A 24,538-nucleotide genomic window follows, 5' to 3' on the forward strand; every position below is an offset into this window, starting at 1 on the left:
TTATTACTACACAATGGGTGCTTTATCTCCTTCATTGGCCATGGAAATGTTAGCCTAGCTCCTTTTTCTCATCCTCTTTAAAACACAAGTGAAGAATGTTGACTTGAATTATCCAGTTAACTGTCTAGATCTGAAATATAGAGTTAGCAAACACACCCTAAACACACCTCTTGCTCCGAGAGTGAATGGCTGAGTATGGAGCATGGATGATGGAGTATAGAGACACACTCCTAAAAGTCAAAATAATGCTCACTATAAAAGGCCGGCTGAATTCTTTCATTAAAAAAATGCACTATAAGGAATTTCATCTTAAAGCTAAATAATAATGGTACAATTATATTTTTCTCCCAAGGAGGGAAAGATGGAGGAAAGGAAGGATAGAAGGAAGGGCTGAAAGAAAGGGGGAAGGAAGATAGGAAGAAAGGAGTGAAGGAAGGAAGTCAGGCAGAAGGAAGGAAGGAAATATGTAATTGTCATTAAACTCTTTTCCCTCAGAGGAAAGATTAATGTAATGGTTGATAATAATGCCCAATCAAATAGAAAGTTTCTCTTTCTACTATCAAAACATGCAACATAGAATCTTTTTTTTTCCTTCACGTATCAAAAGAGATAAAGTTTACTACCTTCAAAGTCCACGTCTCCAACTAATTTTGTCTTTCCTGTCATTGGGTCATGGACATAGTTGATACCCACATCAATTACAGCAGCACCTTCTTTAACCATATCAGATGTAATCAACTTTGGAATACCTGAAAGCAAAACAGAGTTGTAAAACACTGGAAAATACTTAAGCTTTGTCCTTGAGTAGAACAAAGTTTATATATTAGTTTTTTATTGTCATGGAAAGGTAGCACATGGGGGCCCCTCTGGGTGAAATCCTGCCAGGATTTACCCTTTCACCTTAGAGACTGCTTACCAAAGCAATTTCTTACCAAAGCATTTCTCCAAATGGACACCCACTTGAGCAGCATCCTTTTGTATTTCATGTACTATAAATAGCATGGGAAGATTATGGAGATAAAACAGGCTCCTGCTGAGGGTGAGTGGAGTGAAAACAACTTGGAAGATGGAGGTGGAGAGAAGGAAGAGAGGGAGGGAGGGAGGGAGGGAGGAAGGATACAAAGAAAAAAAGTGAAAATGGTAATAATTCATATTCCTCAGGGTTGTGGTAAACTGTAAAGTGCTGAATACAAAGTATTATCTCATCCACTCCAAACATGAAAGGCTATCTTGAGCTTTATATTTATTTTTCCTTGGTTTCTTTGATTCATTATGTCTGTATATGACTTGGAATGGTGTAAGAAACAGTTAGTTCTACTCACTATTTCTCCATTCAAGTTTGAAAGATAGCTCTACAGAGATGTTATGTCACCATCTATATTTTATAACTCTTTTCAAATTTTATTTCAGGTACAACAGTACCAGCTAACAATGGCTAGTGTTCCAATTTTTTTGTTATAAATTAAAAAACCATTCCCAAACTTAGTGTCTTAAAACAACTAATTATTATGTTCCACAGTTGTGTGAGTTGGCTGAGCTCAGCTGGATGGATCTTCTTGGGGATCTTTCACATAAATGGAGTCCGATAGTGGCTGTGGCTGGAGTCATCTAAAGCTATGATGCAGCTGGTCGTCCGAGGTGGCGCACTCACAGGGCTACAGTTGATGCTCATGGTGGCTGAGCGCAGCTGGGGCCGTCAAATGGAGCACATAGGTGTGGCCTCTCCATGCGGCTTGGGCTTCTCACAACCTGGCAGCTGGCTTCCAAGAGTGAGTGTTCCAAGTGATAGGAAATAGAAGGTGCCCGTCACTTAAGACTGGAACCTGGAAACTGGCACAGTGTCACTTCTGTCATATTCTATTGGGCAGGCAGTGACAGAATCCACTTAGATTTAAAAGGAGGGATGGAGATGCCATTTCATTCTTTTTTTTTTTTAATTTTTTTTTTATTTTTTATTTATTTATTTATGGCTGTGTTGGATCTTAGTTTCTGTGCGAGGGCTTTCTCTAGTTGCGGCAAGTGGGGGCCACTCTTCATCGTGGTGCGCGGGCCTCTCACTGTCGCGGCCTCTCTTGTTGCGGAGCACAGGCTCCAGACGCGCAGGCTCAGTAGTTGTGGCTCACGGGCCTAGTTGCTCCGCGGCATGTGGGATCTTCCCAGACCAGGGCTCGAACCCGTGTCCCCTGCATTGGCAGGCAGATTCTCAACCACTGTGCCACCAGGGAAGCCCGCCATTTCATTCTTGACACAAATCAAAGAATTTGTGTCCATCTTTACTCCACCAGAATGCCTCTGGTGGACACTGTGTCTGGTAGGTGATTTACTCACTTTCACTTGCTACATCCCTTGCTGGAAAAGGGTTACCTGTTGTTGTGTCAGCAGACACTTTCTTCTAGCGTCTGAATATTCATTTAAACATTCCAGATGGTTTAAATGTCACCTTGTGGCATATGATTTTTACTGCTAGTAAGAATTGAAAGGCTATAAAGAAACAGTGCCAAAATAGATGTAGCTAGCTGATAGGTTCCTCAGCCACATAATGATACAACCAAGAAGGCATCAGTGTTTGAGATATATTTTTTCTCTTGCTTTCCTATCCTATCCCATAGAACTTCTTCCTTTTTACCAGTTCTAGCATCGATATTGAGTACTGCTCTAAAGATAGTCATAAAATCCTGTTTCTTCTTGGCATTCAATAGAAAAAGAAACCGTAATTGATTATAATTGCAGGAAATATTTTTAAGATCAAAATGTTGATGAAATAGTTATTAAAATCCAGCTACTGTGCTTTTGAGAAAGATCCAAATCTCCCTCCTAATTAGAATTGTTAAATACAATATCTCAGAAAATATCAACTGGGAATGGTAAAATGCACAATTTTCAGAAAAGAGGGAAATGTGAGCTTGATTTTAATTCCCAGGAAAATTACAAAATGGAAAAAAACTGAATGCATTTTTTTCTGATGATTATGTTACATATGTCCATTGCAGAAAATCTGAAAAATATTTAAAAGTTTAAGAGTGAAACAAAAATCACTATAATCTTGCCATCCAAAGATAAGAAGTATATTTTTATTGTATTTCTTTCTAGGATTTCAAAATATTTCTACATTAGATATAAAAGCCTGTAATTTGGTTTGCACCATGCTTCACTGTATATCTTACCACTTTGCATTAAAATTAAATTGTGAGCTTTTTCCTATTTTATCAATTATTTGAAATTTAAAAACTACATGAAATAATTTATTATATAAATTACCATAAGTCATTCATTCCTGCACTCTTTCCAATATTTTGCTATTATAAATAATGCAGTGATGATCATTTATGTTCAGAAAACTATGATGATTTCTGAATTGCAGCATCACATTTGACAGAATTTTTCACTGAACCCCTATTAACATGGAAAAATGTGGGCTGTATAAAAGCTCTCATTGGTACAGTCATGACTGTTTAAATCACATATTCTGAAATGGTTTATCAATGCATCCGTTAAAAAGGTCTATTGAGGTCTTCCATGAAAAGTATTTTTCAGTGCCATTTTCAAATTTTGTATGAAGAACTTCGAAGAACACACTGGCATTATAATGTTTGCTTTATCTTTGTCCTCCTCCAGGTCCATTTTCCACCTTTCCCTGCTCTACTTTACGGCAGAGATGGGACTGATCCTTACAGAGGTCTTGTGTGCTTCCTGTCTTTTTTGGAACCCTGTCACAGCCATGAGAACAAGTACAAGCTAGCCAACTGGCAGGTTCAAATCCTGTGAAGAGAGCTGAGTTGTTTCAGTGGAGGCCATTTTCGACCAGTCAACTAGCCAACCACCAGCTGAAGGCAGATACTTGAACAAGCCAAGTCAAGGTCAGAAGAGATGAGCCAAGGTCACCATAATTGACCAGCTGAACCAGACTCATGAGAAATTTTTTTTAAAAGGCGGTTGTTTAAAGTGACTGAGTTTGGTTTTTTTGTTTTTTGTTTTTGTTTTTTTACACAGCTAAAGCTGCATAGCCCATATTAGCAAATGACACAAAATTGGATAGAATAGCTAGTAGGTAGCCACTTTGGAATATGGACGATAAACAGCAATAAGAATTAGAAAGGGGTTACATGTATAATTCTGATCAGTTGCTTTACTTGATTAAAAACTCATTAAAAACTATTAGGCTATGCTAAGACAAATAGTGTCCAGATACAGGGATGTAATGTTTTCCACTATATTTTCAGCAGATTCTCTCTGGAAATGTTGGTTGTATTCTAGAGGCTGATCTAGAGAAGAACGATTAGAATGGATCTAGAAATCATGTCATATGGAGCCAGTGCTATCAAACTAACTGGTTCAACTGTTTACCGTCAGTCTCCGATAAGATGAAAAAGCTTGTGCCACAGTGTAAAGCAACTATATCACTAAACAAGCTGTTGAATTCAGCTAGCTTTATTTTTTCATAGCAAGACTTTTTCAATGAAGAAAGCAGTATGTTGACTTATATTCTGCCACAGTTCCTTATCTTGTTGTGGACCTATAATTATAGTTCCCAGAGGGTAAGAAACAGTCATGGGTCAGTACTGGTCCACACACCGAATATCTCTGAAATAGAGGAATGGCTGAATAAACTCAGGCTGCCTATCTCAGGGGAAAAAAAACAAAAAAACTAAAAACAATCAAAACCCAGTAATTGCGGCAGTGTCTCCAGTATGTTAAACTGAATAGGGAGTAGATTTACTTTATATATTTTCAGAAGGAAGAATGAAGGGACAAAGGAAGGGAATAGATTTTAGCTCAATATAGAGAATTTTAAGAGTAATAAAATAAGCCACAAAGAGAAATACTGTCCTTATTCCTCATTAGAAATATTCACAATAGGGTAAGGAAGAGATTGAATCCCTCATTTTATCCCTAAAAATTCACAAGGAGAAATTTCTCACAGTGTTAAAGGACAACCTTTTGCATGACCTGGGCGCTACTTTATTAGCCTTAAACTTTGTTATTTAATTCAACATTTCCCTTGGAGTAAACAAACCACTTGGGTGGTGGGTGTCTAAGAATCGTCAGACATCCCGCATGTCCTGTCCCAGAGCAGAGGTGCAATATTGCCTCCTCTGTGACCCCACATTGCTAACTTGATAGGGAGAGATGTACACTTAAAATGGAATAATCAGCAGATTAAATGATTTCTTGATGGTCTCTTTCCTGAAAATCCCCGAGGACTCCCTATTCATAATGAGGTCACAGCTAATTTGAATACTGACTTAGACTTACTGTGTCTAAATCAAGCCCAAATTGAAGATCTCAAAGAGGTGTCAGAGTTTTTGTGGGTAACACTTCTATGATATCGGCAGCATTAATAGGGCTGAACCTCTATCTAAACATACATAATACTCTCTTAAAGCACAAGCTAAAGATAGACTAAAACTAATACGAAATGGACTAGTTCTTAAAACTTTTGTCCTCCTAGTTAAAAACACCAATGCATTGAGGATATAGACTCATTCAGAATTTTAGAGCCATAAATAGAATATTCATTCCCTGGTTCCCTGTAGTAGCAACCTCAAATTCTATTTTATCTTTGTGCCTCCTGAGACAATGTGTTTCAGCTTTAAATCTGTATTTTGTTTTCTTTAGTGTCCCTTTAGATCATAATAATCAATACTTATTTGCCTTCTGGAAATATCAACAATATACATACTTGGGCTGTTATACCCAGGAGTTTACTAAGGCACCTTCATACTTTTTCCAAATCCTCTGCCAGGACCTAAAGAATCTGAAATTTCCCTGTAATTATATTCTTATCATTCAGATGAAGATTTGGGGCAGAACACATATTTCAGAAGATGTGAATCAAAACTGAATCTGAAGTTTCTAACAGTTCAAAGTAATTTTATGTTATGCTGGTCTGTCAGCAGATATAGTCCTCAAGTACATAGGTAATAAAAAACATTACAAGTAGAATAAAATAGCTATTAGATTTTATAGAAACATTTGCTGTTGTAAACTCCCACCTTGATATTTAGTAATTTTCAAAACTCTATATTCTAGAATATTCAGTAACATATGAAATTTAGTTGTCACACTTGTAATATCATCATTAAAAATTTCTAGCTTTACCTCAAATAGCAAAAACAATCTTGAGAAAGAACAGAGCTGGAGGAATCACCTTCCCAGATTTCAGACTACACTACAAAGCTACAGTAATCAAAACAGCATAGTGTTGGCACAAAAACGGACACATAGATCAATGAACAGAATAGAGAGCCCAGAAATAAACCCATGCATTTATGGTTAATTAATCTATGACAAAGGAGGCAAGAATGTACAATGGAGAAGACAGTCTCTTCAATAAGTGATGCTGGAAAAACTGGACAGCTACATGTAAAAGAATGAAATTAGAACATTCTCTAACATTGTATACAAAAATAAACTCAAAATGGATTAAAGACTTCAATTAAAAAATGGACTAAAGATCTAAATGTAAGACCAGAAACCATAAAACTCCTAGAGGACATAGGGAGAACACTCTTTGAAATAAATCATAGCAATATTTTTTTGATCTGTCTCCTAAAGCAAAGAAAATATCAGCAAAAATTTTAAAATGGGACCTAATTTTAAACTTAAAAACTTTTGCACAGTAAAGGAAACCACTGACAAAACAAAAGACAACCTACTGAATGGGAGAAAATATTTGCAAATGATATGACTGATAAGGGGTTAATATCCAACACACATAAACAGTTCGTACAACTCAACATCAAAAAAAAAAAAACAAGCCCAGTTAAAAAAATGGGCAGAAGACCTGAATATACATTTTTCCAAAAAGGGCATGTAGATGGCCAACAGACATATGAAAAGATGCTCAACATCAGTAAACATCAGGGAAATGCAAATCAAAACCACAGTGAGATATCACCTCACACCTGTCAGAATGGCTGTCATCAAAAAGAACACAAATAACAAATGTTGGTGAGGATGTGGAGAAAAGGGAATGCTTGTACACTGTTGGTGGGAATGTAAATTGGTGCAGCCACTGTGAAAAACATAATGGAAGTTTCTCAAAAAACTAAAAATAGAAATACCATATGACTCAGTAATTTCACCCCAGGGCACATATCCAATAAAACCCAAAACACCAATTTGAAAAGATACACAAACCCCAATGTTCATAGCAGCATCATTTACAGTTGTCAAGATATGAAGGCAACGTAAGTGTCCATCAACAGATGAATGGGTAAAGAAGATGTGAGATATATATATATATATATATATGCACACACACACATATACATACAATGGAATAATACTCAGCCATAAAAAAGAATGAAATTTTGCCATCTGCAGCAACATGGATGGACTTGGCAGGTATTATGCTAAGTGAAATATGTCAAGAGAGAAAGGCAAATTCTGTATGATACTGTATTTATATGTGGAATCTAAAAAAGACAACAAACTAGCGAATATAACAGAAAAGAAGCAGAGTCACAGATGTAGAGAACAAACCAGTGGTTACCAGTGGGGAAAGGGAAGGGGGGAGGGGCAATATAAGGATAGGGGATTAAGAGGTACAAACTATTATGTAGAAAACAAACTACAAGGATACTGTACAACACAGGGAATATAGCCAATATTTTACAATAACAATAAATGGAGTATAACCTTTAAAAATAATTTTTAAAAATTTCTAGCTTACAAATAAAATTATATACTAAAGCCCAAGGCAGGTTTATGGAGGTAGCTTGTGGTTTTTTCCCCCAAGCCAATTAATCCATCTATGAAGTTATTTCTAGCAGAAGAAAAAGGTCTTTATTAACGCAGCTTTTCAAAAATAATTGGGATAACTATTTTAGAGCGAAATATTCTCATCAGAAATTTTAGTAAGAATATTTATGATTCATCTAAGATTTCTCTGTTGTGGGTGAAATCTCTTTGACTGATAAGTAAACTAACCAATGGATGATCTACACAGAATCACATTACTTCAAAGGTTATGACTTTCTTATTAAGTGAATGCAAATCTGTTATTTTGTGATTCCTTATATGACAAATATGAAATAAAGCACCAATGCTGTCTTAGCAAAATATACTGAATAAACATAACATTTAAAAAACAATGTCAATACTTAAAGTACAAACAGGACATTATTCTAGACCTTAGGAGCTAAGTTTCCTTTTATATGAAGGTATAACCAATACCCCTTGAGCACATAGAGGCTATATCCTTATTCTTATCAATTAGAACGCCAACTAGGTATTTTCATATGCTTCTTTGACAATCTCAGAACTCAGTTCACATGAATTTTTTTTTTAAAGTAGTCCTTTCCCTATGAGTCCTATCGTAGTCATCTTTCTTTATGAAATGGCTCAGTCAAGGCATCCTGATAAAAGGAAGCACCATATTTACACAACAATTTAATTAGTAGAGTTCAAAGGGCTGTGCAAACATTATCTAATTAAACTTCACAACAATTCAGTGAAGCAAGAGAAGGTTTACCCATTATCCTCGTTCACAGAAGGGAGATTCTGAGGTGCTGAGAGGCTAAATGATTTCTTGGTTTCACAATGATGAGTCAGAGGTGAGGCTGGGAACAAAACCAGAACTCTTGCTCAGATATAAAAGTAACACCATGGAAATGCTTTTTCAGGTGGATCACTCCTTCAGCTGGAAGTTGTCCTACTACATAAATAACAAGAGTAACTGCAATGGAATTTGTATGAATGTATATGTTTCTGTCTAGATTAGAAAAACTTTCTTCAACAGTATTTACTTTGGAGACAGTCATATGATGGCTAAATGCATCCTAGCTAAATAGAACCAACATTAGTAGTAATAGTACTTCAGTGTCTTCCCCAAAGTGTCCTCCTGTTACTTCTAGGAATCCTGAAGAAATGTGTATAAACCAGTGAGTCAGTGGCAATGACCACAGAACATACCCTCTTTTTTCTCTGGCTTCCTTGATTCCTATCTGATACGTGTTTGACTATGATGCCTGTCATGAGAGTAATGTCTATACCTAGGACAATCTCTAGCTGCTTCCAAAGCTTCTAATCCTTGGGGTGCCAGGCCAGTACTAAGTTCCTTACAGAGCTGAGGGCCAACAGGGCCCTGCTCTGTGCCCTACTTGATCATTTAGGGGTATGGAATCCTTTATTTTCAGAAATTCATAGGATCACTCTTGAGTAGTTCTTTCAGTTTCTGCCTTGAACCTTTTCTCTGCAAAGTCCAGTGGACCTTTGGGGCAAGATGCATGTTTCTCTTTTCTTCCTCCCATTAACAAAACTATGTTCCCTTCAAATAGACACTGGTGCATTTGGGGCATCGGTGGAGGTTGGAGGCCAGTGGGGGCAATAGGTAAGGGTCTACATTATCAATCACCAGGTTATATACAGAGCATATATATACAGCATACAAATGGACTGGGATTCAAACATTTTTTCACCCTTTCTTTAAAGGAAAAACGTTTACCAAGCTCAGTATGTAAAATGATCAAAGCAAGGACGGATGTACTAGTTGAAAAGAGAAGGTAGGGTTGGGCGAGCTCTGCAGGCAGTCAACAGCTCCTTAGGTTCCCAAGAGTCCAGTTTGAAAACTAGTGAGTCCAATTCCTTTTGCTTAAAAATATAGCTCCTGAAGGCCAGAGAGTCTAAATAATGTATGCAAATAAGGCCGATATTTAGGAAATACAAACTTTTTTCATAATTCTCTTATTTCCTTTGTACTTAGTCTTAGACCTTCTCTTCTTCCACCTTGTTGCCTGCTGGTCTCAGCCTATTAATAACCAGTGTTGTGGCTGGACCTGCCCTGGTGGTTCTTATTATGATTGCAAGATGCTCTCAGCAATAACCATCAAGAAACTTTAAAAAAAAAAATCCTATTGATTACAGGACCTGGAAATTACATGGCACACCTGGGGCCACAGAGCAAGGTCACAGGCAAAGAGAGAGAGTGAGAGAGCATGGGACTGGGGTTCTGCTTTTTATTGGGGTTGAGGCGTATCTAGTGTTTCAAAGGCTCACTCCTTACTGGTGAATTTAAACATAAGAATGGGAATTAACAGCACAGGAAGAGAGAAAACAAGCAGCCCAAATCATCAGTTATCAAAATCAACCAAGATCTCTAAAACAGAGAAGTCTGTTTAGACATCTCTAAGGTCTAAAGAGGGGACGGGTAGCCCAGGTCTTTATCTACTGGCTGACAATGTGTTTATTCAAGATAGCCATCTTTGAAGTGGATGCCTCTTTGAAGTGGATGATTCCACAATTTAGGCACTTGCATTATAAAAAGAAAAGCCAACTGTCAGGGCTTGCACTATGCACCTCCTTTAAGTATTCAAGCATCAGCTAAGACAACCTGTGTTTATTGACTCAGAGAAGTGACACAGACAAGAAAGAGAAGCCAAGAAGAAAGAATTTGCTCACTGGCTCCTGGATTTCAAAAGACTAGCACTTTAGAAGTGGTGGGGAGGAAGAAATTTTCCTTTACCCTTCTAAGTTCTTCTGGCTGGTCTAAGAATTAAATTTACATGAGACAGATTAGCAGAAGTAAATCACACAAAAGTTGAATAACTTGTATACATGGGAGAGACCCAGGAAAACTGAGTAACTCACCAAAATGGCAAAACCCCTCACTTAAATACCATCTTCAGCTAAAGACAAAAGTGGATGCTGGGAGTTTGGGACTTCAAAGAAAAGAAAGGCAATTCACATGGAGATGGAAAAACAAATGTTTGGTAAACAAATGTTTGCTGGGCCATGCACAGATGATGGGACAGATTGGACTCTGATCTCTAGGCCCTGCCAAGTTTCCCCCATCACACCTAGCCCATTATTTTTTGCTGGTGATAGCTCTATTCTGGGAACAGGTCCCTCAACTAAATTCTTTTAGGCAGTTAAATAGGAGGTAACAAGAAAAACTTCTTGAATCTTCTGTTTCTTAAAAATAATCAACCTAAGTTAATCCTCATGCCAAAGAAACACATTTTGGGGTGGCAAATTTTGCTCCCCTGCGGAAGAGTAGAGAGACTCAAACTAGAAAATGGGAGTGCTAAATATGAAGAGTCAGGAAATTTGGAAGAAGTGATGAGAGCTTAGACTTAAGAGGTTCCCAAGGACAGGTTGCTAGTCAAATTGCCTAGAGCTGTGTCTTGGAGAACTGGCAAAAAATCCAGCATTAGTTTGGGATATCCAAAAACAAAGGGACATTTTCCTCATAGCCTGTGTAGAAGTTGAGGAGGTGTCATGGCTCCAAATAATTAAATGGATGCAAGGAGGGCCTAGGAAGATGCTTTAGACACTTTTTTAGAGTTTCCTGTAGCAGAGTGATAAAGCCACTAGAAAGAAATTGACCAGTGTCTGTGCAGATAGTTGGCAAGGACCAAATAAGGTGAAGGATATCTTATTGGATACCAATTTAGAAACATAATAGTGAGAACTAAATACCCCCACCATGCCTTGGTACTTACATGGCAACCTCAGGAAAGAGGGAAGTGTTTAATAGATGCTTAAGTGTACAGTGGTTTGGATAACTGGCCACCAAATAACAGAAATGTTTTTAGAATTAAATCAGATCTACAAATACCAGAATCGCAAGCATAAATAACTGACTTTAATCTAACATGTTTAAGTACTTTGGAAGGACAATTTAACAGTGCTTTGCTTGCTAAAAAAAAAAATAATAATGAAGGCTCCATATGTGCAAATTAGGCAAACTGTATTTCTTCATCTACCACACAACGTATTGCTCTAGAAATCTTGCTGTACAAATCTGGATATAGAGAACATTAAACTTAGCAGATTGTATGATACATCAAATTACTATTTTACTAACTTATATATTTAGAATTATCCATAACAAAAATACTAGCCATGGCAAATTTTAAGTGATTGTCTAGCGTCCTCTGTTCCCTGGCCAATATCTAAGACTCAGATTCAGACTCAGGCTTTAGAGTTTAGTGCCTGGGTTACCTTGAAGAATTACCTGCCTAAGCCTTAGCTTTCTTACCTATATATTTAGAATAATTATAATAGTTACTTCATAAGAATGGCTAGAGAGGTGAACAAAATAATGTATATAAAGTGCTTAGCACATTGCCTGCTGCATAGAAAATATCCAATACATACTGAGGATATGCCAGTTATTCATATATTATCCTGGACAAAACATCTGGAAAAAGAGAAAGTTACCGTACATGCATATATTATGTTATAATCTACTATTTTTCAAACTGTATGGGTTTGAAACAATCCAGTGGCAATCAGCATTTTTTTCAAAGGAATAGCACAGCATAACGTACATGGCATAAATCAAAGAGCAAGACATATGGTAAAGGTAAGTATTCTTCTGTAAAAATTTGTCCTAATTAAACTCAAAAGCTTTTTTGCACAGCAAAGGAAACCATAAACAAAATGAAAAGACAGGGAGTTCCCTGGTGGTCTACTGGTTAGGATTCAGCGCTTCCACTGCCGTGGCCTGTGTTCAATCCCTGGTCAGAGAACTGAAATCCCTCAAGCTATATGGCATGGCCAAAATAAAAAACAAACAAACAAACAAAACTAAAAGCCCACAGAATGGGAGAAAATATTTGCAAATGATGCAACCGACAAGGGACTAATCTCCAAAGTTTACAAACAGCTCATGCAGCTTAATATCAAAAAAACAAACAACCCAATCAAAAAATGGGCAGAAGACCTAAACAGACATTTCTCCAAAGAAGACATAGAGGTGGTCAAGAGGCAAACATGAGAAGAGGCTCAACAGCGCTAATTATTAGAGAAATGCAAATCAAACCTACAATGAGGTATCTCCTCACACCAGTCAGAATGGCCATCATCAGAAAGTCTACAAAAAATAAGTGCTGGACAGGGTGTGGAGAAAAGGGAACCCTCCTACTGTGTTGGTGGGAATATAAATTGTTACAGCCACTATGGAGATTCCTTAAAAAACTAAAAATAGAGCTATTATATGATCCAGCAATCCCACTCATGGGCATATATCTGGAGAAAAACATGGTTCAAAAGGATACATGCACCCCAATGTTCACTGCAGTGCTGTTTACAATAGCCAAGACATGGAAGCAATCTAAATGTCTATCGACAGATGAATGGATAAAGAAAATGTGGTACATCTATACAATGGAATATTACTCAGCCATTAAAAAGAATGAAATAATTCCATTTGCAGCAACATGGATGGACCTGGAGATTATCATACTGAGTGAAGTAAGTCTGACAGAGAAAGACAAATATTGTATGATATCCTCATATGCGGAATCTAAAAAAAATTATAAAATGAACTTATTTACAAAACAGAAATAGACTCATAGACTTAGAAAACAAACTTATGGTTACCAAAGAGGAAAGGTGGGGGGAAGGAATAAATTAGGAGTTTGGTATTGACATATACACTATTATATTTAAAAGAGATAACTAACAAGGACCTACTATATAGCACAGGGAACTCTGCTCAGTATTCTGTAATAACCTAAATGGGAAAAGACGTTGAGAAAGAATAGATATAAGTATATGAATAACTGAATCACTTTGTGGTACAACTGAAACTAACACAATACTGTAAGTCAACTATAGTCCAATATAAAATAATTTTTTAAAATTTTGTCTTATTTTATGAACATATATGTAAGTATATATAGCATTATGAAATATGTTATATAATGCATTAAAGGCTAATTTTTATCCCCATTCCCCTATATTCAAACTGCTTACCATGTGACCATAAAAAATTAATAAACAGAAACATTAAATAAATAGAGTCAGGAGACCAGAAAGGGGAGTTCCCATGCCCTATGCCGATAGCAGAGCCCAACAGGAAGAAGAAAGACCTCCTCTTCTTTCCTGGAAAGAGCTCAGCCAATGAGAGACTGTCACACTCAGTCAATATAACGCCATGGATGCTTTGTTTACTAGTCTTCCCAACTTCCTTTTCCCCTCTATAAAAGAGTTCTCCTCTCTATTTTTTTGCTGGGGATTTGCACATGGCTCACCATGGTTGCAGACCCTGAACTGCAATTCTTTGCTGACCTGGAATAAATCCTTTTTTTTTTTTTAATATTTTAATTAATTTATTAATTTATTTATTTATTTTTGGCGTGTTGGGTCTTCGTTTCTGTGTGAGGGCTTTCTCTAGTTGCGGCAAGCGGGGGCCACTCTTCATCGCGGTGTGCAGGCCTCTCACTATCGTGGCCTCTCTTGTTGCAGAGCACAGGCTCCAGACGCACAGGCTCAGTAGTTGTGGCTCACGGGCCTAGTTGCTCCATGGCATGTGGGATCTTCCCAGACCAGGGCTCGAACCCGTGTCCCCTGCATTAGCAGGCAGATTCTCAACCACTGTGCCACCAGGGAAGCCTGGTGGAGAAATAACTGTCAGTTTATTTGTTTTAGGTCAACATGACCTTGTAGTTCCTTTATTTAAGAGGTGGAGTCTTTTTTACAGTGCTTTGAATCTGAGCCTGGCCATGGAAATCAATCTAACCAGTAGAATAGGGCAAAAATGACAGAGTGCCAGGAAAAATAGCAGAAATAGTTGTTTTCTATCTTTCATCCTTAAATTAAAGGGAATAATTCTAGTATTTAAAAATTGATTATATTTTTTCTATTTATTTTCAATTGATAACTTTCATTAGATTAAGAAAATTTCCTTTATTCCTAGCTTTTAGGATTATTCCTGATTTTTTAGAAATTTGTTTCTTTGTTGTTGTTTTATTAAATCATGAATAGGTGTTGACTACTATAAATTGCTTTCTCTGCATCCACTGAGGTTATAAGAGTAATAGTTATACAGTTTTAAAAATTTGAATTCTTGTCTTGTCTTCTTTTAATACTGTTGTTTTTAATTTACTAATATTCAGAAATAAGACTAGGCTGAAGGCTTTTTATTCCCTTGTCACCTTTGTCTTGTTTTGATATCATTATTATCATAATCTTATAAATTAAATTGGGTAATGTTTCTTCTCCCTTTCTGTCACCCTTCCCCTACCTATCCCCCTCCTTGCCATCCCATAACTAAGTTTGTATAAAGCATAATTATTTATTTTTTAAAGAATTAATAGAAATTATCTCCAAATCATCTATTACTTATGTCTTTTAATATGAAGAACTCTGTTTACCATTTCAATTTATTTTATACTTAGTAGCTTAATCAGATTTTCTACATCTTGGGCCAATTTTGGTCATTTTTTCCCTCTGGGTTCTAAAATGTTATCCAGGTTTTAAGTTTCAATCTAGGTTTTAAAATTTAATGGCATAAAATTATTTATATAATTTTAAAGTGTTCCACTGTCTCAGTTATATTTTCTGATTTTACTTTTTGTGCCACTCTTTTTCCTTTTTTCCCCTAATTTTGATCCTAATGACTACATACATCCATGAAAATTTTGGTGTATTCTAATACCAACTATGAATTTATCCTATTGAAAATATGAACTCCATCAAATGATTCATACCATTAACTGAAATATTCCAAATTTTAATTATAGAATTTAAAAATTAGATGTGTATACAGCTTTTTTTTTTTAAAAGATTGATTGATTGATTGATTGATTGATTGCTATGTTGGGTCTTCGTTTCTGTGCTAGGGATTTCTCTAGTTGCGGCAAGCGGGGGCCACTCTTCATCACAGTGTGCGGGCCTCTCACTATCGTGGCCTCTCTTGTTGCGGAGCACAGGCTCCAGACGCGCAGGCTCAGTAGTTGTGGCTCACAGGCCTAGTTGCTCCGTGGCATGTGGGATCTTCCCAGACCAGGGCTCGAACCCGTGTCCCCTGCATTGGCAGGCAGATTCTCAACCACTGCGCCACCAGGGAAGCCCCTGTATACAGCTTTTGATAGTTCACATTTAATTTTTTCTATTTATTCTTTGAGTCATAAAGCTATATTTCAATAAATTAAGGTTTGTAATAAATTCAAATGAGTGCAATAAAACCTGCAGAGTCTTGGTATTACATTCATTGAATACTTAGATTTGAAATTTCCAATTGATTTTGAATAAAATGCAAATAAAATTTAGATGATTCATTTATAAAATTTCAACTCCACTCTAGTACACTTAGTTTGATTGACTAAAATATTATTTAAACGTTCAAAATTTCTATAATATCAATGATGAGCAGAAAAGAAATACATACACATATATGTATACATATGTGTATGCATATTTTTAAAAATTGCAAATTTTGACAATGACTGCTTCTGCTTCAATTGATACAATATCTCATCTCATTTGGAAGAAAGTCTGAATTATGTGTGTACCACAATTAATCCCAAGTCATTTCTGTCCATAGCATTTTTTTTCTTAGCAGCTTTATTGATATATAATTCACCCATTTAAAATCTACAATTCAGTGGCTTTCAGTATTCATCACCACAATCACAAAGTTGTGCATTTATCACCACAATCAATTTTTTTACTATTTTCATCATCCTCAAAAGAAACCTCCTATCCATTAGCACTCCCCATTTCTCTCTTCCCCTAGTCCCAATCACTAATCTATACTTCTATATTTATGGATTTGTCAAGTCTGGTCATTTTATATAAATGGAATCATACTATGGTGCTATATTTGTGTACTAGCTTTGTGTGGGGTTACGTGTTCTTTCTCTTAGGGTATATACCTAGGAATGGAATTATTGAGTCATATGGTAACTCCACGTTTACCATCCTGAACTGCCAAATAATTTTCTGAAGAAGCTGAACCATTTTATACTTCCATCAGAAATGTATGAAGATTCCAATTTTTCCACCTCCTTGCAAACACTTGATATTATTTGCAGTTTTGATTACAGCCATCCTAGTGGGTGTGAAGTGGTATCGTATTTGGTTTTGGTTTGCATTTCCCTAATGATAATGATGGTTAGAATCTTTTCATGTGATTTTATTGACTATTTGCATAACTTCTTAGAGGAACTTCTGTTCAAATCATTTGTCCATGTTTTAATTAGGTTATTTGTTTTTTCACTGCTGAACTGTAAGAGTTTTTTGTATATTCTCGATAAAAATCCCTTATCAGATATTTGATTTGCAAATATTTTCTCACATTCTTTGGGTTGTCTTTTTACTCTCTTGATGATATATCCTTTGAAGCACAGCGTTTTTAAAATTTTTTATGACCTTCAATTTATCTATTCTTTTCTTTTGTTGATTGTGCTTTTGGTGTCATAGTTAAGAAGGTTTTGCCTAGCCCAAGGTTATGAAGATTTACTGCTATATTTTCTTCAAAGAGCTTTATAACTTTAGTTCTTATGTTTGGTCTATGATCCATCTTGAGTTAAATTTTGTGTATGGTATGAGGAAGCAGTCCAACTTCATTCTTTTGCATATGTGGATATCCAGTTGTTCCAGAGCTATTGATTTAAAAAGACTTAATATCATTGAGATGGCAATACTCCTCACATGTTCTACAGATTCAGTGAAATTCTTGTCAAAACCCTAGCAGACTTCCTTCAGAAATTGACAACTTAATCCTAAAAATCATATGGAAAACTATGAACATGGGATGAATGAATATGGGACATCTTCCTTTTTATTTATGTTGTCTTTAATTTTCTTCGAAAATGTTTTGTTGTTTTTCAGAGTAGGATATTTTCTATTCTTTTTGTTAAATTTATTCCTGAGTATTTTATTATTTTTGGAATTGTTTCTTAATTGTGTTTTCAGATTATTCATTGCTAATGTATAGAAATACAATTGATTTTTATATATTGATCTTGTATCCTGAAACATTGCTAAACTCATTTATTAGTTCTAATAATTTTTAGATTCTTTAGGATTTTGTATATACAAGATAATGTCATCTGCAAATAGAGATCATTTTACTTTTTCCTTTCCATTATGAATGCTTTTTATTATTTCTTCTTGCCCTGGCTAGAACCTCCAGTATAATATTGCATAAAAGTGGTGAGAATGGTCATCTTTGTCTTGTTCTTCATCTTAGGGGAAAACATTAACTCTTTCACCAATAAGTATGATTTTAGCCATGGACTTTTAAAAAATGCCTATTATCAAACTGAGAAAGTTTCTTCTAGTCCTAGTTTGTTGAGTGTTTTTATCTTGAAGGAATGTTGCATTTTGTTGAATGCGTCTTCTACGTCTAATGAGATGATCACATAGCTTTTGCCCTTTATTCTCTTGATGGTGTGTATTACATTAATTGATTTTGTATGTTAAAGCAACCATATATTTCTAGTATAAATCCCACTTGGTCTTGGTATGTTATCCTTTTTACTTATAGATGGATTAAGCTTGCTAGTATTTTATTGAGGATTTTTGGATCTATATTTATAAGGAATATTGGTCTGTACTTTTTCTTTGTCTGTTTCAATATCAGAATAATATTGGCCTCGTAGAATGAGTAGGGAAATGCCCCCATCTCTCCTATTTTTGGAAAAGTTTCTGAGGAAGTGGTATGAATTTGCCTCTAAATATTTGGTAGAATTCATTAGTGAAGTTGTTTGGGCTTGGGCTTTTCTTTGTGAGAGGAAGCTTTTAAATTACTGATTCAATCTCCTTACTTGTTAAATGTCTACTCAGATTTTCTATTTCTTCTTGCGTCAGTTGTGGTAGTCTGTGTCTTTCTAGGAATTTGCCCATTATAGTTTTTATAGTATTCCCTTACAATTTCTTTTTATTTTGGTAAGGTTGGTAATCATGTCCTCTCTTTCATTCCTGATTTTAGTAATTTGATGTTTCCCTTTTTTTTTTTTTTCCTGGTCATTCTAGGTAAAGTTTTATCAATTTTGTTGATCTTTTCAAAAAAACAAAGTTTGGTGTTGTTTATAATCTTTATTGTTTTGTATTCTCTATTACTTTCATTTATGCTGGAAACTTTATTATTTCCTTCCTTCTGCTTCCTTTGAGTACAGCCAGCTCTTCTGTTTCTAGTGTTCCAAGTTGGAAGGCTAATATGTTGACTTGATACATTTTTTTCTTTTTTAAATACAGACATTTGCAGCTATACATTTCTCTCTAAGCACTGCTTTAACTGCATTCCATAAGTTTTGCTGTGTTATGTTTTCATTTCCATTCAGTTTAAAGTAATTGCTAATTTTCCTTGTGATTTCTTTTTTGACCCATTAGTTATTGAGTGTGCTGCTTAATTTCCACACATATGTGAATTTCCCAAATTCTTTTCCATTATTGCTTTCTAATTTCATTCCATTGTGGTTGGAGAACATACTTTATGTAATCTCAGTCCTTTAAAATGTATTGAGGCTTGCTCTAAATCCTAGCATATAGCTTATCCTAGAGAATTTTCCATGTGTTCTTGAGAAGAATGTGTATTCTGTTGTTGAGTGGAGTGCTCTAAAGATGTCTGTTAAGTGTAACTAGTGTGTAGTGTTGTTCGTCTTATATTTTCTTGTTGCTCTTCTGACTAGTTCTGCTATCCATTGTTGAAGTGGGATATTGAAGTCTTCAACTATTGTTGTTGAATTGTCTATTTCTCATTACAATTCCATCTGGTTTTGCTTTATAGATTTTGGGGTTCTGTTTTTAGGTACATAAATGTTTATAATTGCTATATCTTCTAGATAGGTTGACACTTTTTTCATTATAAAATGTCCCTCTTTATCTCTAGTAACTTTTTTGTTTCTTAGTTTTAAAGTCTATTTTGTCTATTAGTATAGCCACTCTTGTTTTTTTATGGTTGCTTTTTGCATAATGTATCTTTTTGCATCCTTTTTACTTTTTAAGCTGTTTGTATTTTTGAATCTAAAGTGTGTCTCCTATAGACAACATATAGTTAAATCTTGCTTTTATACCAGTCTGACAATCCCTGCCTTTTGACTGGATTGCTTAATCAATTCATATGTAGTGTTACATTGGTAGGGCTGGATTTATGTTTGTCATTTTACATTAATTTTTGTATATAGTTCATGTATTTTGTCTTCCTCTGTTTCTCCTTTACTGCTTTACTTTTTAATTAAGAGAATATTTTCTAGTGTAACATTTTAATTTCTCTAATTTTTTTCACTTTATTCTTTATTTATTTTCTTAGTGGTTGCCCTAAAGTTTACAGTATACATACTAACTTATCAGAATTGACTCTAGATTTATCTTAATTTAGTGCCAATGAGATATAGAAATATTAATCCTAGTATCTCTATTCCTTCCTCCCTTTTTTAATTTATTATTATTATACATATTATATCTTATTACATCTTTATATGTTACAAACTCAACAATATATTGTCATAAATATTATTTTATATAACTTTATGTCTTTTAGGATATATGAGAGAATATATTAGAGCAAGAACTAAATGTCACTTCTGTTTCTATTCATTTGTTCCTGTGGATTAAACTTACCACCTGGAGTCATTTCATTACAGTTTTGTTCTCATCTGCCTCCTTTGTATGCTATTATCAAATATATTACATTTGTATATGTTATAAGCCCATCAGTACAATTATATACATATTTTGTATGTATTTACTATTTAAATAAGAGAAGAAAAAAGAAATATACAGTTATATGTCTTTTATAATTACCTATATAATTACCTTATTGGAGCTCTTTGGTTTTTTTGGCATGTGTGCATTTGAATTATTATCTGGGGTCATTTGCTTTCAACCTAAAGAGGCTTCTTTAGTATTTCCTGTAAGGCAGGTCAGCTGGCAATTCTCTTAGTTTTTATTTATCTAGAAATGTTTTTTGCCTTCATTTTTGAGAGATAGTTTTACTAAATGTAAGATCCTTGTTTGACAGTTCTCCTTTCAGCACTGTAAATATGTTATCTCACTGTCATCTGGCCTCCATTGTTTCTGATGATAAATGAACTGTTAATTTTATTGAGGTTCCCTTATATGTGGTGAGTCATTTTTCTCTTGCTGTAAGGTTTTTTTCTTTGCTTTTCAACATTTTAAGTATGATATGTTTGAGGGTGTATCTATTTGGGTTTATCCTAGTTGGAGCTTGGTGAACTCCTTGCATTTGTACATCAATGTTTTTCATCAAATTTGGGAAGTTTTCAGCCATTATTTCTTCAAACATTTTTTTCTCCTCATTTCTTTCTCTCCTCTCGTTCTGGTAACTCCATCGCACATATGTTGGTGTGCTTGATAGTTTTCCACATTGCTCTGAGGCCCTTTCATTTTTCTTTATTCTTTTTATTATCTATTCTTCAGATGGCACAACTTTATTGATCTGTTTTCAAGTTCCCTAACTGTTTCTTCTAACAGTTCAAATCTACTATTGAACCTCTCTGGAAAATTTTTTCATTTAGTTATTTCACTTTTCAACTTCAGAATTTTTATTTGGTTCTTCTAAATAATTTCTATCTCTTTACTGATATTCTTTTTTACTAAGACATTGTTATCATGGCTTCCTTTACTTCTCTAAGCATGGTTTCCTTTACTTCTTTGAATATACTTACAATCGCTCCTTTGAAGTCTTGTTTGCTAAATTTGACATCTGGGTCCTCTCAAAGGCATTTTCTTTTGCCTGCTTTTTTTCTCCCTCTATATATATTGCTCTCACACTTTACTGTTTCTTTGCATGTCTCAATATTTTGTTGAAAACTAGACATGTAAATAACATATTATAGCAACTCTGGATATTGATCTATCCTACTTGAATTTCTTTTGTTGTTTTTATTCTTTATTTGTTTAGTGACTGGCTATACTACTTCAGTGAAATCTATTTTACCTGTAGTGTGCATCCTTTGATATCACTCCTCAAAGAGCACAGCCTTGGGCATAAACAGTCACCATGGGATGACAGTGGTTTTAACAAAGTTCTCTTTAACTATATCTTTCTCTGATCCCTCTGGTAAGCTAGTCTCTCTCTTTTAGCTAGTCTTCCTCTATTGGTATCACACCCAGCTTTTAGACTCCACTAATTGTCTATTGATTGCTGTATTATTTCAACAATACCTTGGGGAATAGACTGTTCTACAGTCTGATTCAGTTAGAGTCAAGCTTCTTTACAGGGGTAGTTTTCGAGGCCAGTCTTTTGTTCCAACCACACGAGGTGTTTTCTTAGCTTTATCTTTCCTTGTTTCTCTCTGTTAAACATATAGCTGATCTGTGATTTAGCTTGTAGCTTTCATGGACTACCAGCCTCTTCTTAATTGTCTGCCACCAAAATCTTCATTGTATTTGACAGTGCCGTTAGGCTCGAACTTCCCTATACTCTCTCCAAATAAAATCATTTCCCTTAGGAAGAGTTATGGAGCTTTCTATTCTTGCAGCCTGCCTGTCCCCCTGGGTAAGAACTCTGAGCAACCTCTCCAGATCATTATTCTGCACTGATATTTATGTTCATATTATCATCACAAAAACTATTTCATTTCAATGATGAACTTTTAAACCAAATTTACTATAATATTCACTATAATGTCAGATGTTTAATATTTTACAGAATAAAACTCTAAAAGCTTTACATTGATTCCATGAATTCAATAAAAAAAAACAAACCATTATTAAAATTAATTGAGTTTCTCTGCAGTGTCTGATATTTTTAAGCACACTTTATTTTACTCAGCAGGTACCATGCATGCTGTTCAAAGGGAGGTATCTTTGTGTCAGGAAAGAAGAGGGAAAGAAAGATGGCTTATCTCTGTCTTTCAAATTTAATCACGAATTAAAATAACAACTCTTTTCACTGCAAAGATGTGTCACATTATACTAGATGAGATGATGGTAAAGTCTGGAATTACAATATGGAAGTCACCACGTCCATTCTGGATTTTCAATACAATAATAACAATGCATACTACTACTACTAAAAATAATAATATACATTATATATATAACATTGTATATATAATGATTTATATATATATATATATACACACATACATACACATATATATGTGTGTGTGTGTGTGTGTGTGTGTGTCTGTATTCCAACACTAAACTAAATGGAATTCCAGATATGGAATAAGCTGGAACTATTCTGGGAAAACTGGAACATACAGACAATACTCTCCATATACTGATTTGATTAAAAAGTGACATATTCACATGGTATCTTTCTCTGTTTATTTGGGTCCTCTTTAATGAGTTTCAGAGAAGAGCCAGAACTCCTGAAAATTTCAAATGATGAGGTTTTCTTTGTCCCACACTTTTACTCACTCTCCAAGGTCTTCCTCCCCACAAATCCAATACTATTATTGACTGGAAATTTTATTCCCAACTTATCAAACATGTTAAATTGAATTATTAATATTTTATATAGTCAGTGCTCAGATGATGTATAATTTTTTTGGCTGGGGAACTTACCTTTACATCTTGTCTTCTACTTCTGTTTTTGGGACTCATTTTAAAGGAGATAAACTTTCTGAGTCCTTATGTATCTGGAAATTTCTTTGTTTCATCCTCACTTCTGAGTGATAGTTCAGCTATCACTCAGGTACAAATTTCTAAATTAGGTACAAATTTCTAAATTAAAATGTTTTTGCCTCAAAATTTTGATGATATGACTCCATTGTCTTCTGGCACCAAAACCACTGATAAGTAATTAATCTTCACTGCAGATTCTTATTTGTGTGTAGATACTCTCTTTTTCCATTGTATATTTTAGGATTGTCAAAGTCCTGAAGTTTTCATCTTATGTACCTAAGTGTAATTATTTTATTGTAATATTTCTCAGCATGTGGTAAATTTTTTCAAACTCAGGACTCATATCTCTCTTTAGCTTCATAAAATTATCAGTGATCTTCCCTTAAAATGTTTTGTTTACATTTATCTTTAATATCTCCTTCTGGAGAAATTTCTTAATTTATCATCCATATCTCAAGCCATATATTCTAGCACTTTATCTCTTTGTGTTTAATTCTGGGATGAGTTCATTGTATTATTCCAGTGGATTTACTTTTCCTCTGTGTTCACTGTATTCAGCCTGCTTTAAAGTTTTATTTTTTTTATTTCAATAACAATTCTTCATCTACAATGTTTCTAATTAATTATTTTTCATAATTATCTGTTCTTGCTGCATAACCCCCTTTTTCTTGTTTTAAAATTTCATTCTTCTCTCATGGTTGCAATCCCTTCTTCATCTTGCTAATGAAATCAAAATAACTTTTTTAAAAGTCCTTTCTGGTTGTACTAGTATGCTTATTTTCCTTAGTCAGCTTTTCTGTTTACCAAGTTTGTTGTTTGTCTTTTGTTATCTTTGTTAAGTGCTTGTATAGCCATTTTCCACAAGATATCTCCTCCTAGGGCATCCTGGTCTCTTACAGCAAGTTTGTGGTGGCCTCAACACAGGCTCTGCTGGTGGTCTGGCTCCAGAGCAGGCCTGGCACTCAGGGTTGCAACTCTTCACAGATCCACTTCCAGGTTTGTTCCTGCTAAGGCACAGATCCAGACTCCCATAACTGTACCAGCTGTGCTGCAGGAGCCCCAAGCTATATGGCAGGAGGTACTGCTGTTCTAAGCTCAGCCAAGAGAGTAGAAAGCAGGTGGCACCTTTCCCAGAACCCAGTGTCACTCAAGCTGTGCAGATGTGGTCCTGAGCTATGTGCACAACTTGTGTGGGCCTAAAGATGCCAGCACTTTTTTTCAAGCATTCACCTGAGTCTCAGCCCTCTCCTACCCGTGGGCTAAC

The 24,538-nt window shown here is 35.2% G+C and overlaps 1 protein-coding gene across 1 annotated transcript in view; it reads right to left on the minus strand.

The window, feature by feature from the left end:
- MTHFD2L (methylenetetrahydrofolate dehydrogenase (NADP+ dependent) 2 like) overlaps window positions 1-24,538 on the minus strand; it is a 137,502-nt gene that overhangs the window by 24,936 nt on the left and 88,028 nt on the right. The window contains 1 exon segment of the mRNA XM_036852708.1: window positions 624-776. Within this exon segment, the coding sequence (XP_036708603.1) occupies window positions 624-776 (153 nt within the window).

This window comes from Balaenoptera musculus, chromosome 5 (assembly GCF_009873245.2).
Source record: "Balaenoptera musculus isolate JJ_BM4_2016_0621 chromosome 5, mBalMus1.pri.v3, whole genome shotgun sequence".
NCBI lineage: Eukaryota > Metazoa > Chordata > Mammalia > Artiodactyla > Balaenopteridae > Balaenoptera > Balaenoptera musculus.